This window comes from Sceloporus occidentalis, unplaced genomic scaffold (assembly GCF_023333645.1).
Source record: "Sceloporus occidentalis isolate IW3139 unplaced genomic scaffold, rSceOcc1.0.p SCAF_3, whole genome shotgun sequence".
Classification (NCBI taxonomy): Eukaryota; Metazoa; Chordata; class Lepidosauria; order Squamata; family Phrynosomatidae; genus Sceloporus; species Sceloporus occidentalis.
The window spans coordinates 217,473,580-217,489,593 of NW_028316983.1; the positions used below are offsets into that span (position 1 = coordinate 217,473,580).

Consider the following 16,014-nt stretch of genomic DNA (forward strand, 5'->3'; position numbering starts at 1 on the left):
TCTGAACAGAGAAACCACATGTATTTTTGAACAGAAAATATTTTTTATGCACAGAAAATGAAAAGCCCTGTGTACTTCTACTCAGAAAGTAAAATACATCTTCTGAACAGGAAAAAAAACATGTACAAGTCAACCCTCAGCATCTGCAAATGCTCAATTCCCACTGTGGCCACCATTGGGGACAATGGAACTTTGTCACCCCAGCTGCCCAAAGCCCACCTTGCTGCTCTCACCATGGCGGGAGGCAGGGGCCTGCCTTCTCTTCCTCCTCTTCCCACTGCTACCTCCTACTCCTCTTCACCACTGCCGCTACCACAGGGCGCTGTCGCTGCCACCTCCTCCTCTTCCCTCCCTGCCACCACTGCCACTTCTTCCTTCCTCCTCCTCTTTTTTCCCCTTCCTCCTGCTCTTCCTGCTTTTCCCACCACCACCACCTACACCTCCTCCTCTTCCTCCTCTGCTGCCCCCCCCCCCGCCCCCACATGGGCTTGCCATCTGCAGATGCTGGAATCCACAGGTGCCATCCACAGATACAGAGGGCCTACTTTAGATCAACAGTGAAAAAAACTTTCCAAACTATTAATACCTATCAGGAACTGCACAGAAATCTTCATGTTCTCATCCAGCAAGGGGGACTTTGTTTCTGCATTTGTTTTTGCTATTTAGAACAAGAAACACAAAGATCCACACCCCTAGTCTATACGCCTTTTGTGAAGTTTACACAGTCTTGCCTTCTTAATCTGCCATTCTGTTACAACATCTACTCCCTTCTCTCCCCACTCCATCTCCCGCCCCCTTACAGACATACTGGTACCATCCCTGATGGTGCAGTGGTTAAATGCCTGTACTGCAGCCATTCACTCAAAACCACAAGGTTGCGAGTTCAAGACCAGCAAAAGGGCCCAAGCTCGACTCAGGCTTGCATCCTTCCGAGGTCGCTAAAATGAGTACCCAGACTGTTGGGGGCAAATTAGCTTACTTGCTAATTAGCTTACTTGCTGTTCACCACTATGATCTTTGGAATAGCAGTATATAAATAAAACAAATTATTATTGTTATTATTATTATTATTATTATTATTATTATTATTATTATCCCCAGTCCTAGGTAGGTCCACACATATTGAACCCAACTTCCTCTCAGATCTTCATCAGATGTGCTTCTAGAATCCCACAGATTAATCTCTCCCCAACAACTCTCATAATGTTTGTGGTCATTCCCAAACATCAAAGCAGCTTGAGCCAATGGAGAAAATGGCAAAGCAGCAAACAGAGTCAGGCTGTTTTCCTTAAATCCCAAACGTATTTTGTGCTATATATGTATGTTTTATATAAGATACAGCAGTGACAATCAGGTATTTATTTGACAGGTTAAACATACTGACTGTGCTGTTAAAAAGTGCTACGTTGGAAAGAAGCACATTTCTGCTACTTTAACCTGTGTCATTTTGATGGTTTTAGTGTTTTGTGCTGGGAGCTCAAGGGATGCTTGACAAAGGTTAATAGTTACTACAGTCACTCAGCATGAATTTCCTATTCACTTCAACAAAAGGAAACAACCTGTTTAATTCATGATTGTATTCTCCCATTCTTTTGAATTGTACAGTTAGCTGTGATAGATATAGTGTCTATTCTCTTCGAAATAAACTAGTATAAAACACATGCCAGAAATACCCTTGAATTCTGGATGTGTTGATCTGTAATGCAAGGGAAATAGCCCAGGTTTGTGGGAAATGTGACCTCTTCTCTCTTTTTCTAGCCTTTTGCAAACAGAGGTTAAAAGAATAAAAGAGCCCCTCTTTTTTCATGTCACTTCCTCCTCCTGTATGTACAAATGTACAGAAAGCTGGACAGAAAAGAGGCAAGCAGGGCTTTTACAAACCACTACGCCTGTAGGCTACTGGGTCATCTTCCTTGTAACTCAAGTTACTGTGGAAATGCATGTGGGGTTGAAAAGGGAACCTCATTTTCACCCTTCATTTGAGAGCTAAGTACATACTGTGCATGTATATGCCTTCATGTCACCTGTTGACTTATGGCAACCCCATCAATATCATAGGGTTTTCTTAAGCAGTGAATACTCAGAGATGGTTTAGCCAATTCTTTCCTCCGAAATATAGCCTATAGCACCTGGTATTTGTTGGTGGTCTACCACCCAAGTACTAACCATGACTGACTCTGCTTAGCTTTCAATAATAGACAGGATCTGGTGCCTTTGGGGTATTTAGGCCCTAGGGGAGTAAAAAGAAATTCTCAGGTCTGAATTTCTTGCATTTTCCCAATTTCACTTGCCATCCTGCCCGTGGCTTTCAGCATAGGCTGAAGCTGCCTGGGAAATGGGTATGCGCCCTTTGCCACGTGACAAGCACAAGCCCCATTATAACCAATGGAGCTTGTGAATGGCGTGCACGGCCATGGGGCACACACGTGGCCATGGGGCACAGAGCGCACATGCGGCCGTGTAGCGAGCATGAGCCCCATTGGATATAATGGGGCTCAAGCTTACGCAATATGTGCTTTACGCGGGGTGGGGGGGTCCCACTGTACAGATTTTTACAACATTTTCCATGTATTTCGTCCCATTAACTAAAGTGTAATTTTTCAATTTCACTTATGTTTAATCATGCACAACTTTAAAATGTATACACGATTCTGTGCATACAAGACATACTGCAAACCTTGCAGATGTACACATTTGTGAAACAACATATGTTTTATCTTGCAACCTTGGAAACAGAAGATGTGAGAAGTACCACCCTGTCGCTGTGGTGGCTGAGCAGTTTCAGACATTCTTATAAGAACCAAATTATCTGGACTCATTTCAGTCTGGTTTTAATCCATGGTATAGAACTGCATCAGCCTTGGTTGCTCTGACTGACAGCCTACTCCAGGAGAAAGATAGGGGGAGTGCTACCTTGTTGATCTTCCTTGAACACTCGTTAGCTTTTGATATCATTGATCATGGTATCCTACTGGACCAGCCATGGCAGATTGGGGGGGGGGGGGGGGAAGAGACACTATACTGCAGAGGTTGAGCACCTATCTGCAAGGTTGGTGCCAGAAAAAGACATTGTGGGACTCCTACTCAGCCACATGATCACTATGCTGTGGGATGCCAAAAGGTTCCATCTTTTCTTCCAAGCTGTGCAAGGTCTATATGAGGCTGCTGAGGGAGGAAATTAGGAGTTTGGGGGCTAGGTGCCATCAATAGGTTGATGACACTGAGCTCTACTTCTCCTTGTCATCTCAGTCGGCTAGGGCTGTGAAGGTGCCAGAACAATGCCTGGAAGCTGCAATGGGCTGGGTGAGGGCCAATAAACTGAAGCTGAATCCTGATAAGACAGAAATTCTGTGTGGTGGTTCTCAGGTCCAGGAACCATCCCTGGATGACACTGTACTCCTCTGAAGGAGCAAGTGCATAATCTGGGAGTACTACTAGACCCATCTTTGTCACTGGAGGCTCAGACAGACTCCATGGCATGGAGTGACTGGAATCAGCTTTGATTGGTCCACCAGCTATGGCCTTTCCTGGACAGTGTTAACTTAGCCATAGTAATCCATCTACTGGCAACTTCCCAATTAGACTTCTGCAATGCAAAAGTTAATGCAAAATTCAGAGTGCTTGCTGGAACTCCACAGAGATAACACATAAGACCATTTCTGAAGGAACTGTACTGGATAGCAATATGATTTTTGCATAATTTCAGCGTACTGGTGATAACATTTAAAGTACTAAATACATTAAGACTTCAACACTTGTGAGGCTGCCTCTGAAGATTGCTCAGAAACTTCAGCTGACCCAAAAGAGCTGCATCCAAGTTGTTAACTAGAGCAGGCTACAGGGAACACCCAACTCCTTGTTGCTCCATTGGCTGCTGGTCCATTTGTGGCACAATTCAAAGTGCTGGCTTTGACCTATAAAGTTTGGGTTCACGTTATTTGAAGGACTATCTCTCCCTCTATGACCCCATTAGAGCTCTAAGATTGTCCAAAGAAACCCTTCTTGTCAGGGATTTGAAGGGTTAAAACACAGCACACAGAGAAATGCTTGGTGTGTGTGTGTGTTTGGCCATGAGCATTCAGCAGAGTGGCAAGGCTGATCAGCACAGCTGAAGCTCATTGTCTCAAGGATACTTCAGTGCCCAAGTGCAAGTAGCCATGGATGATGAAACCATGTGTCTAGATTGCACAGGAGACACATGACATGGTTACACGCCTGAACTCACTGGGTTTGGGAGACCACATGGTCTGGAGACTATATAAGCCCAGGGGTTGCAAGTGTGTGGTGTGGGTTTGTAGAAGAAGTTGGATTGGTATGGTTTGGAGTTTTAGAGATCTGTATTTGTATTATAGCACTGTGAATAAAGAGCACTTTGGGGACTTTGTTTCTCTGGTGGTTGATCAGAAGAAGCTATAGCATCGGTTTGCTGTGTGTCCCCGGAGGTTCCTGCATTGCTGCAGTTCCTGGAAGACATCCAGTTGCTGTCATCCCAAATTGGACTTTGGAGCCACGCTTCAGTTTCTGGAAATTTGCCAGCTCTGCTTCAAGGGTCTGATTTAACCCCAGGACTCATTTGAGTTGCTGACAGTGGTTGTTGGACCCCAGCACTTGCGCTGACACTTCTGTCTGTCCTACCACCCTCTCAGGACCATTTGCTGAGAAATAGAGAAAGGGCCTACTCAGTGACTGCTCCCAGACTTTGGAAGTCCTTCCCTAGAGAGGCCAGGATAGCTCTAACCCTACTCTCATTTCCCTGGCAGATAAAAACATTTTGTGCCATCAGGCTTTTTAAAAGTGACAAGGGTTAGGGTTTTAAATGCTTTGCTGTGATTCAGATTCTAAGGTTTGTATATAGTTCTTATATACATTTTACTATTTAAATGCTTAATGTTTTAACTTTATAAAATGTTTGTTTTTAAGTTATATTTATAATTTTAATGTTTTGTGATGTTTTTAATTTTTATTGTTTTAAATTTGCTGTGACCTGCCTTGAGTCACTATATTGGGAGAAAGGCAGGATATTAAATAAATAAATAAATAAATAAATAAATAAATAAATAAATAAATAAATAAATTGAAGAAGTGCCTTATTTTTAAATATGCTTGCCTGAGAACTGAGATCTGTTAGAGTGGTTCTCCTCTGTAACCTAGAGTATGAGAACATTGTGGAAGAACATGGGAGATGATTTTCTCTGCAATGAGACTTCAGCTGTAGAACTGTTTCCCCCTGGAAGTCTGATTTGTGCCAACACTGGGATAATTTCAACACCAAGTCAAAACTTGTTTTTTCATTAAAGCCTTCACACCTAAATGATTTTATCCAGGCTGTGTATGTTTTATAGCTGCACTATTTAAAATTGTTTTAACTGTTTTTAAAATGTCTAGTTTTTAACTGATATATTTTAATATATTTTAATCATTTTAAATTATTTTTGTTTAAGATTTATTTTATTACAAGCTGCCCTGAAATCTTTTGATATAGGACAAGATATAAATATTTTAATAAATGAACAAATAAATAATAAATAAAATGGGAAATTTTGGTATAAATCTTAGAACCACTAAAATTGTTCTCTATTGTTATTATTCACTTCTTTGACTAAACTAGCTAGGGGAACAGGTAGAGCCTATCAGCTAGAATGTCTGACTGAAGAAAGTCACTGCATATGCAAATTTCACTTCTTTCTTCTACTAACAGTGATACAAGTAAAACCCCATGGCTGTGGTTGGTGCAAACATTCCCAAAGTTTTGCCATATCTTATTCATCAATCTTCCCCTACAATTTTCCTTTTATCTTTTGCAAGTCTTCCAAATCAATCTTATTATTGTTGTTGTTGTTGTTGTTGTTATTATTATTACCTTTATTTATATAGCACCTACATGGCTTGGGCCCAACCTATTTGAGGGATCGCCTGCTTCCATATAATCCGCCCCGCACCCTCAGGTCCTCTGGGAGGAATCTATTGCAGCCTTTAAAAACCAGACTAACTGCTACCTCCCAGAGGGCCTTCTCTGCAATTGCTCCCAAACTATGTAATGGTCTGCCAGACAAGATCCGTCAAATTGCCAGCTTAGACAGCTTTAAAAAAGCTGTCAAGACGGATCTCTTCCGACAGGCCTTTCCTGAATAAAAGTGCCCGGCCACAGAATGACTGCCCCCACATCATGTATCAGCCCACCGCTCTGTCCTCGTATTTTGTGTGTATGTGTGTGTGTGTGTGTTTTAATAGATATTTTAATTGTACATGTTTAATCCTGTTTTAAGGGGGGTAATTTGGGACATAATTTTGTAAATGTGGATTTTAATATGTTGTGAGCCGCTTTGATTGTCTTGTAACAGAAAAGGGGGATATAAATAAAAGTTTTATTATTATTATTATTATTATTATTTATTTACATAGCACTTTACAAAGGAGAATCTTCTTCATTTATGACACAGTAGCCTAAATCAAATGGTTAGTTCCAAATAGAGTAGACCCACTAAAACAACAGAATTTACTTTTGGACTTAACCATATTCCCATTGATTCAACAGGTCTAGTCACACAAAGCTTCCATACGAAGCTTAGCAACTTTCAATACTTAAAACTGCAAAAGAAAAATTAATTCTCAGGATGATATACTCACCATTAAAAATATTATTTTTTAAAAAAAGCAAAATAATTTTATTATTTATTATAAAATTATTGTATAATTTTATTACATACCTTATATAAAGTATATATTTATATAAACTTTATATACTTGCAGCAAATATAAATTTAAATTTTGGTGGCAATTGAAATAAAATATTCAGAGTTTGCAACAGGTTCTTCTACCTCTTTTTTTGGAATATTAGTACACTGATGATGCTAGTAGTGGTTTTAAGGATGATTAAACATATATCATTGTGCTTAAGCAGCACCTCAGTAAATAACATGCCTACTTAACTGAAATAGAGTAATGAAGAAGAGTTCATAGAGACAACTTCCTTTACTTTAAACAAGGGATTATAGACAAGCCCTTGCTGTCTGTAAATCAATTCTCAGTAGTTAATGAGTATGAATTTGTGCTTCCTATGATAAATTCCTGACAGTAGAGGCTTTGGTTCATTTTATATAGTGTGATACCTACACCAATCAATTAATGATTGACTAACTGACTGACTACAGAGGTATTTAAATTCTCATGCTTTTGGTCCTATGGTACTATTCCAAGACAATTGGCAACAGTCCTTTATATGACTGATTGACTGATTGATATATATCCAGGTGAACGCAGAGAGGTAAACAAGGAAGAGCCAAGGATAAGGATCTGGCTTTGCTTCTCCTGTGATTTCTACATGAGAGGAAAGGAAACAAAAGAAAAAACTCTTAGCTGGTACTTGGAAGCATTATCTAAGTCCCAAAGTTAGATATGAGCAGGCACTTGTAAATACTGGCTGAAAAATACTGGTTATATTACATTGTATGCATGCACAATTTCCCAAGTTCAACCCTTAGCATCTCCAGGTAGATATGAAAGCCCCCTGGCCTGGAAGTCAGGAGAGTTGCTGTCAACTATACTGGCCTAGAGAAATCATTGCTCTGATGCAATATATGGCAGATTCTGAATGTTAAGGCGACAGGGTGGAAGCAGGTACAGAGACTACTGAGATTTCCCCTGAGCCCCCTCTGCTGCTATACATTTAAAGGCCATACTTGTTACTTCATCAGCGTCCGTGTTAGGATTGCATTTCATGTTTATCTTGTATCTGCATGAAGCTTTGAGAAATACATATATAAAGATGTATATCAAGGACTGATTGATGATGCTGTACCATGCACATACTGAAACCCTTTGCCTCCTTTTACAGTTGCCATTCCCAGCTACCCAAACTATTCTGAAATCTAGGTGGCTCTTTGGAGTGCAATTCTACATGGTGTAGGAAGAGAGAATTAGGAACCATTATACACCTACAAATTAATTTGTGGAAGCCTGGATAGCTCATCTCTGATATTATAAAAAAGAAAAGAAAAGGGTTGTATTTCTATACACTTATAGGGTTCATCTACATTTGCCAGAATAATCCAAGTTGCCCCATGAGTACCTTAGCTCTTAATTCCACCAAATCCCTGCACTTACCTACTGCAGCAAAGTGCAACAAGGACAGGGAGCTGTCTTCCAGTACTGTAAGCCAGCTGGCACCACCACTGCAGGTGTAAGTCACTCTGAGCCTCATTCTGACCTCAAAGCAACTTGTGTCCACAGAGCAAATCGGCAAGGATGCTTGCAGGGACTGTGTGGGACGGCAGTTGCCTGTTGCCCTGTTTTGCTCTGGGCTTTCTGAAAAACCCAGAGCAAAAGGTAAGTCTTTTTAATGCAAGACAAGGGATGGAAACCTTGAATCAGGTCGGTTGTGTAAACAGTCCGGACCCAATTTGGAATTTTGTGACTGTGTAACATAAACAGCACACAGCCAGCTTTTGGGGGGGGGGGATCCAGGGTAGATAGGTAATGTAGGCAAGCCCATATGTATCCTCTGTAGTGGGAAGCACCATGTGGGGTGGGAGCGAAGCATGTGCAGACTGAACAAAAGAAAAAACAGAAACATGGAAGACAAAAATGGTCCCTCATTAGTTGATTTGCTACCTTCTTAGTGCAGAAAAAAATATGTGCACACTCACTCCACAGTGGCATTCTTACTTGCCAATCTTCATTCAGATTCATGTCATAACAATACCTTTTGTCAGTCTCACCACCATCACAAGCACGGTTGGTGGGAACATGAGAAAGGGTCTTCTAGATAGCTGCCCCTAGACTCTGGAAGTCCTTTGACAGGGTGATTAAAATGGCCCCCTCCTTGTTGTCCATCCATCAGCAGGCTAAGACATTTTTATTCAGACAGACTTTTAAAACAGAAAGTCTTTAAAGAACAGGCTGGGGATGTTGTACAGTTTTAATTGTAACGTTTTAAACCACCTTTATCTTTTTAACTGCATTTTATTCTTTTAATGAGTTATGTGTTTTAATACTGTAACAGTTTAATTATATTTTAACACTTCTGTGTGTGTTTTAATTGTATTCTTTTAAATACAAATGTAAGCTGCTTTGAGTTCCAATTTCGTGGGGAAAGCAGAGTATAAATAAATATAATAATACCTTCCCTTAGGAACAATTTCTTGGGTAATGAATACTTTTTTTCTTATTGTTGGATATAATCTGAATGCATTCTTTCAATTGCTTTTTGCGGAGAAATACTATTGAAACCACAAAATCTATATTTATGATAAAGGAATGTTTACTCACTGGCTTTGTTTTATTTTATGACAATAATCAATCACAGCTTTCTACCACTATTTGCGGTACAACTGGTGCTTAACTCTTTTTAGTTTTATGGACCTATTATTATGTGATATTCTCCTTGTACAACTCCAGTGCAAGAGTCGTTCTCTATTAATTTATATCAGATAATCATTTTTCTGTACATAAGAGCAAAACCTTGCCATTGTGTGACCCCACTCTGAACTTTTCCTTTCAAATAATGAAATTATCCATACCACACATTTGCACAAAAATCCACATTGACTGCTTGGAGTTGATCAATCATTGTTTCTAGTAAGCATGAAAATTGGCTTTCTCACTTCTTTCTCCACAAAGGCAAGTATGTATTGACCTTTGATATCCAATGCCAAAGGCAAAGAATGATATGAATCTGTTTGTAGTCATACCTCAACTCAGATCCATGACATTAGCTTAGCAGACTGATACAATGTTGAAAGATATATATTGTCAGTCAAGTTAATGATTACTTGACCCAACACAAGAACTTAGAGAGTTTTTGATGCTTGCAGAATTATGAATGAAGTGCAAATATTCTGAAAGTTCTTCTTCAGCTGAGATCATAATACAGTCTTCCCTCCCTGTTGCGGGCTTGATTATTCAGACAGCAAGTAGGGAGGGAACAAAATGGCATGCACACCCACTGAAATCAATGAGACCCCAATATCAGCGATTTTTTCTGATATGCGGGGTGGGTGGGTCTGGAACGGATACCCCGTGAATCAGAAGGGACAACTGTACCTTCATTCCTCTTTGGTACCTTAAACATTGCAACAAAAGCATCCGATGTGCTGGCTACCAGGAATTGCTGTTTCTCCAGGGCCTAAATCATTAGCATAGCCATCAGACAATATTTGTAACTAGAGCAGTCCTATTTCTTCACCCAAGACACCAGGAAGTCACAGACACTATCCCCTAGAAGTCTCCCACTAGTCTATATGTGAAGAAAGCTGTCTATTTAGAGAGGTTTGCAGTAATTCTCTTGGTTCAATCTTCTGTATAAATACTAATGTTCTGCTCTTCTGAACAAGTGTTCCAGCCATGCTTTCTACACATTAGAAAAAACATGCAAACATTTTAATGCACTGCTCTGAGGAAAAAAAATAAGAATTAAAATTAAAAATTAGAAACAAGTGAATGCGCAATAAAGTGCCAACGTCCTACAAAGGCTTTGAACAGCAAGTTTGAACCTGACATGCTTGAATCCAGAGAAGTCCTTTATGATAGAGATGAAACTAATAAGGGGTTCAAGATCTGGTGCACTTCATCATATCCCCAAAGTCTGCCTACATTCATACAACCCATTTTTCAAGCAGACTTTACTCAAAATCAACTTAACTAATAATCTTACATGCATTCACACCTTTTAACTGAAAGAGTTACATTGCCAGTATTACATTAATTTTCAAATTATCCTTGATATTTTGTGAGTTGAGTTTGTACTGTATTACTTTCTGTAATAGACTAAAGCAGGAGATGGGGACCCTGTAAACATCCAGATGATATTGAACTACATGTCCCATCCTGTCCTAGATTTGCCCAGGTTGGCTGGAGCTGATGGAACTTGGGAGTCCAACATCATCTGAAGGATTACAGGATTTCCAGTCATCCTTTAAAGGTCTACACCAATGGGGAGATATATGATTTTGAATATTTTGATAGATTTTTTTTAAATAGCCTGCTTTAGTGCTCACCAGCTTTTCTAGAATAATGTGTAACATTCATGAAAACTTTAAGCAGTGGGCAGGATTAGGTTATACAGGAAGATCCAATGAACCATTTTTACCTATTTGCTTTCTGTACTGATCAACAGGCGTTTTTGCAGAAAAGGCATCTTTTCTACCCATGTTTCTTGATTCAACAACTCTGTAAAGAAAAAAAAAAGGATATTTTAATAATATCCATGGTTGATTTCAATGTACTGTACTATGATATATACTGAAGACTGCTTTGCAGCAGCAGGACAAGATATAAATAAATAAGTAAGATACAAATAAATAAATTAGACAGACAGAAACAGAGGAGTATAAAAATTAAACAGTTAGATTATGAAGAAAATAATCTTTATTATGCAATACATAGAACTGCTATAGGGAAAGGGGCTACAACTGTTGGAATCCCTCAATGTGTATTTTATTTCCCAAAAGTTATGGTTTGTAATGGGGGGGGGGGGGGAGAACACATTTGTTTGCTTTTTTGCATTATGTTATTTCATGTGGTTGTATATACAACTAGAAGACACAACTTTCTAGCAATATATTCTGCTATATAAAAATACCCAGACTTTCAGATATTTTTTATAAAAAAATAACTATCAACCCACTTTCTTATGGCAATCTAAAAATGTTACAAGAAGGCTAAAGAACTGTTAGCATTTAGTTCAAATTCTCATGAATCTTTGTAGGAGGTTACAGTGCTAGTAGTAACATAAAAATGATACGGGTAATACAGGCGGACATACTGATCTGTAAAACAAAATTAAGACAATGAGAACATTTTGCCTAATCTTTGACACCATCATTTTTCAGATGAGAGGAAAAAAGAAACCAAAAAGAAGGTAACATCTAACTTTGCAAACCTAATGAGATGAACTTTTATGCATAGCATCCAGTTCACAGTTTACTGTATTCACTCAAAGAACTTGTTTTTTTAATTGCCATTTGCAGTTTCAATAGCCTTGTAATGTTTTGCAACAAAATGTCAGCAGTGAAAAAATACTTAACTTTTGTAGCTGCCAATAAACCACAGAGTGAAAAATAATTTTAATTTTGTTATTTAAAAGAAGTTTGACCTAGTTAATATGAGCCACAGAGACCTTCCTGGATGTCTGTGTGGCTCAAGCTGTCACCGATTTTGCAACACCAGGACCTCTAAAATTCCTGTGATTTTTTCTTTGTTCTTCAAAGCTGTGCAGTAATCATCATTCATTTCAACTGCTTTGATGGTTAGAAAGCAAACTCCCAAGAAACCCACAGAGACATTAGCACATACAGCCGCAATGTCTAATAAGACAGCTATTTGCATAAAAGATCAGCCACAATTTAAAACATCTTGCAATAGATGTGGGAAGGGAATAGCAGATCTATATTAGCATGTATGAAACCAAGATTGTTTTCACAATTTAATTCCCAGGGGACCAGAGCTCATCACCTTCTCCTGTAAAAATAAAAATAAAAATTTTGTGTTCCCCGAGGAGGGAACTTGCCATGAGCCTAAGTTAAACTAAAATATGGATTAATAAGAAAAGATATCCATTATGTATGAATCCTGTTCAGGAATGGTTTTTGTTGTAGACATTGAATCAGGTTTCTGCATCCTACAGAATACAGTAGTTTGAAGTCAGCCTTCTATCAAACTAAAATGGCTTCCCTTAAATAATACATACCACTGTAATAATGTCTTTTAACTGAACAAAGTACCTAGGAACCCCAAAGTCCCTGCAGCTGAAAATTTGAGCTAAAAGAATTTGGCCACTGATTCTTACGAAACATCTTAACCATTTTTCTTAAGCAGTTCCCCTGCCCCTAGACTTAAAAATACCTCCCTCCCCTTTGGCAAGTGTACAGGGGAGGGTGACAGAAAGGACAAAAGGACTGAGTGGTCCCTCTAAATGGGATTTGTAATATCATAGCCAAATCTGATTAGCTATGGGGCACAATCTTGACACTGTCACTTTCACTTAATTGGCCAGATATTGCTGGACTTCACTGTTGTTATTTGCCAACAAATTGATTTTGACTTATGGCAACCCTATGCAAGAGAGACCTCCAAGAGGGTCAGTCATCAACTGGTCTTGCAGATTTAGGGCCATGGCTTCCTTGACTGAGTCTACCCACTTTTCCTGCTGCCTTCCACTTTACCATTACAGCCTTTGTCCAGTGAGTCATGTCATTTAATAAGATATTCGGTGTACATCAGCCACAATTTAGTTATCTTGGTTTCCAGTGAAACTTGTTGATTACAGTTCCCATAACTCCTGAACACTGTCTGTGTGGCTGAGGCTGATAGGAACTGGAGTCCTCATGAGAGACTTAGGTAGGTGGGTATGTTTCACCTGGAGAAGAGAAGGTTAAGAGATGATATGATAGCCCTGTTTAATATTTGAAGGGATGATATACTGAGGATGAAACAGGCTTGTTCTCTGCTGCTCCAGAGACTAAGACACACAGCAATGGATGCAAACTACAGGATAAGAGATTCCACCTAAAAATTAGGAGGAACTGCCTGACAATAAGAGCTGTTCAACAATGAAACAAACTCCCTCAGAGAGTGGTGGAGTCTCCTTCTTTGGAGGTTTTTAAACAGAGGCTGGATGGCCATCTGTTGAGTATACTTTGATTGTGAGTTCCTGCATGGCAGGGGGTTGGATGGGATGACCCTTAAGATCTCCAACTCTATGATTCTAATTATATGCTGGGCAAACAGTAGGTTCCCCATCCCTGACTTAAATACAATCCAAGGAGGGGGGAAATCATGTAATTTTTAAAATTTTGATTATTTTTGTTGGAGAAAACATTACAAATCAAGCACCAGCAACCAATGTAGGCAGCAAGGGTTTGGGGGAACAATCTGTTTCACGTCCTGTCAACATTTTAAGACCTGAGATCAAAACATGGGAAGACTCGGCAAAGCTCTCCTTGCTGGTATAATGAGTTAACAACTAGCTAGATGTATGGAGATAGACTTTTCCTGTGGTTGAAGTCGCACTCAGCCTTATCCCTTCTTTATATCCCACGGCCTGAGGAAGGAAAAGGCAAATAATGCATAGAGCAGGTAAAGTTACATGATTTAGTGAGGTGAAGTTAAGGTATGGCTGCCACATGTGAGGACTGTATACCCATCTATTTTCCAGATCCATGCAAGGCAGATACTGGAGACCAGCCATCCTCCTTTCCCAGGACATGTCCTACATTTCAATCTTATCTCCAGGAGGAATTTCAAAACGTCCTCTATTTCGATCTTGGCTAAGAAGCATGAATTTACATCAATATGAGTGCTTTTAGCTTTTATTTAGCAAACCAGTGTGGTGCAGAGGTTTGAGCGTTGGACGATGACTCTGGAGACAGGAGTTCGAATCCTGGCTCTGCCATATAAAAGCACTGGGTGACCTTGGGCAAGTCACACTCTCTCAGCCTCAGAGGAAGGCAATGGCACACACACACCCTCGCCAAGAAACTTGCCAAGAAACCTCTCTGATAGGTTTGCCTTAGGGTCACCATAAGCCATGGAAATGACTGAAAGGCTGATGCCAATCCAGCTTTTATTTGATCATGCCCTCCATTTTTCCTGAACGTCCTCCATTTCGAGCAGGACTCAGAAGCATGGATCCACATTTCTATGAGTGTTTCCAAGCTTTTTTCTTTGGTCCTGCCCTCCCTTTTTCTTGAATGCCGGGGCAGTTGAAGCGGTGTCATAGTGGATTACTTCTGCCGTGTGTTTTGGCCCTGTCACTCTGCCAGGGGCTGCTCCTGAGGGCGAAGAAGAGGGCGCCTTCCCTTCGCCTGAGGCAGGCTTCGGGCCTAACCCTCGCCCTTTGGCTTCCTCCTTCCTTTCCTCCCTTTTGGGCCTGGAGCTCGGCTCCAGGAAGGAGGGACCTTCTGGGGAGGCTGCGGTCGGAGAGACCGGGCCTCGGCAGTAGGCCCACGACACAAAAACCCGCCGTCCTCCTTTTCCCGGACACGTCCTGCATCGCCTCCTCCTTTCTCTCTACCCAAAACGCCCTCCATTTTGAGCATGATTTCGAGGAGGAAGCCGGGATTGACATTCCTCTCTGAATGCTTTTCATTTTGTCATTTCTTCCCTTGAAAGTCCTCCATTTTGCCGTGCCTTTTGTCCTCCTTTAGAGGACCCTGCACACACACACACACACAGGGGGTCCTCCTTTTCCCGGACACGTCCTACATCCCCCGCCTTCTTCCTGTCTGTCCAGGAGGCATTCCAAAACGCCCTCCATTTTGAGCATGGCTTAGAAAAAGAAGAAGAACAAGACGCAGCAGACATCGACATCTCATTTTCTGTTTAGTTTTCTTCGTATGTTTTATGTGTGTCGTTTTCTTTTCCTCCTTGAAGGTCCTCCATTTTGCGGTTAAGAAGAGAGGAGGAGGAGGAGGACCTCGAGGCCACCTGAAAGCAAAAACACAACAGAAGAGAGAGAGGCTGAAACCGACCCACGAAAAGCCCGCCTTTACCTTCTTGGTGGAAGAAGAAGAAGGGATGGAGGCCTGCTGGCTGCTGCCACGAAGCGGAGGAGGAGGAGGAGGCCCGGGAAACGGAGGGAGCCGACGTGGCAAGAGGCCTGGCCCCAGCAGCCCCTTTCTTCTGGGGAAAGGGAGAAGAAGAAGAAGAAGAGAGACCCAATAACGGAGGAAAGAGGGACAGAGGGGTCGCCCAAGACGATATGCCGCCTGAGGCAGAGGGCAAAACACCGGGGGGGGGGTTCTGTGCCAGGAGTGACCGCATGTCCTCCTTTTCCAGGACATGTCCTACATTCAGGGTGGCCAGTCATTCTTCTTTTCCAAGACATGTCCTACATTCGGGGTGATCACACTTCCTTCTTTTCCAAGACATGTCCTACATTCAGGGTGACCAGACTTCCTTCTTTTCAAAGACATGTCCTACATTCAAGATGACCAGACTTCCTTCTTTTTGGGGACATGTCCTACATTCAGGGTGACCAGACTTCCTTCCTTTCCAAGATATGTCCTACATTCAGGG

The 16,014-nt window shown here is 40.9% G+C and overlaps 1 protein-coding gene across 2 annotated transcripts in view; it reads right to left on the minus strand.

The window, feature by feature from the left end:
• The window catches only part of TRIQK (triple QxxK/R motif containing), a 59,581-nt gene extending 43,964 nt beyond the window's left edge, over positions 1-15,617 (minus strand). The window contains exons 1-2 of one of the 2 annotated variants that reach the window (XM_089517610.1): positions 15,489-15,617; positions 11,087-11,166 (exon numbers count right to left, since the gene is read on the minus strand). In XM_089517610.1, the coding sequence (XP_089373736.1) occupies positions 11,087-11,147 (61 nt within the window). In that variant the 5' untranslated portion in view covers positions 11,148-11,166; positions 15,489-15,617. Of the gene's footprint in view, positions 1-11,086; positions 11,167-14,724; positions 14,851-15,488 lie in introns of those variants that run through there. The other variant, XM_089517611.1, reaches the window with a different exon arrangement.
• Between the last annotated feature and the right edge of the window lie 397 nt (positions 15,618-16,014).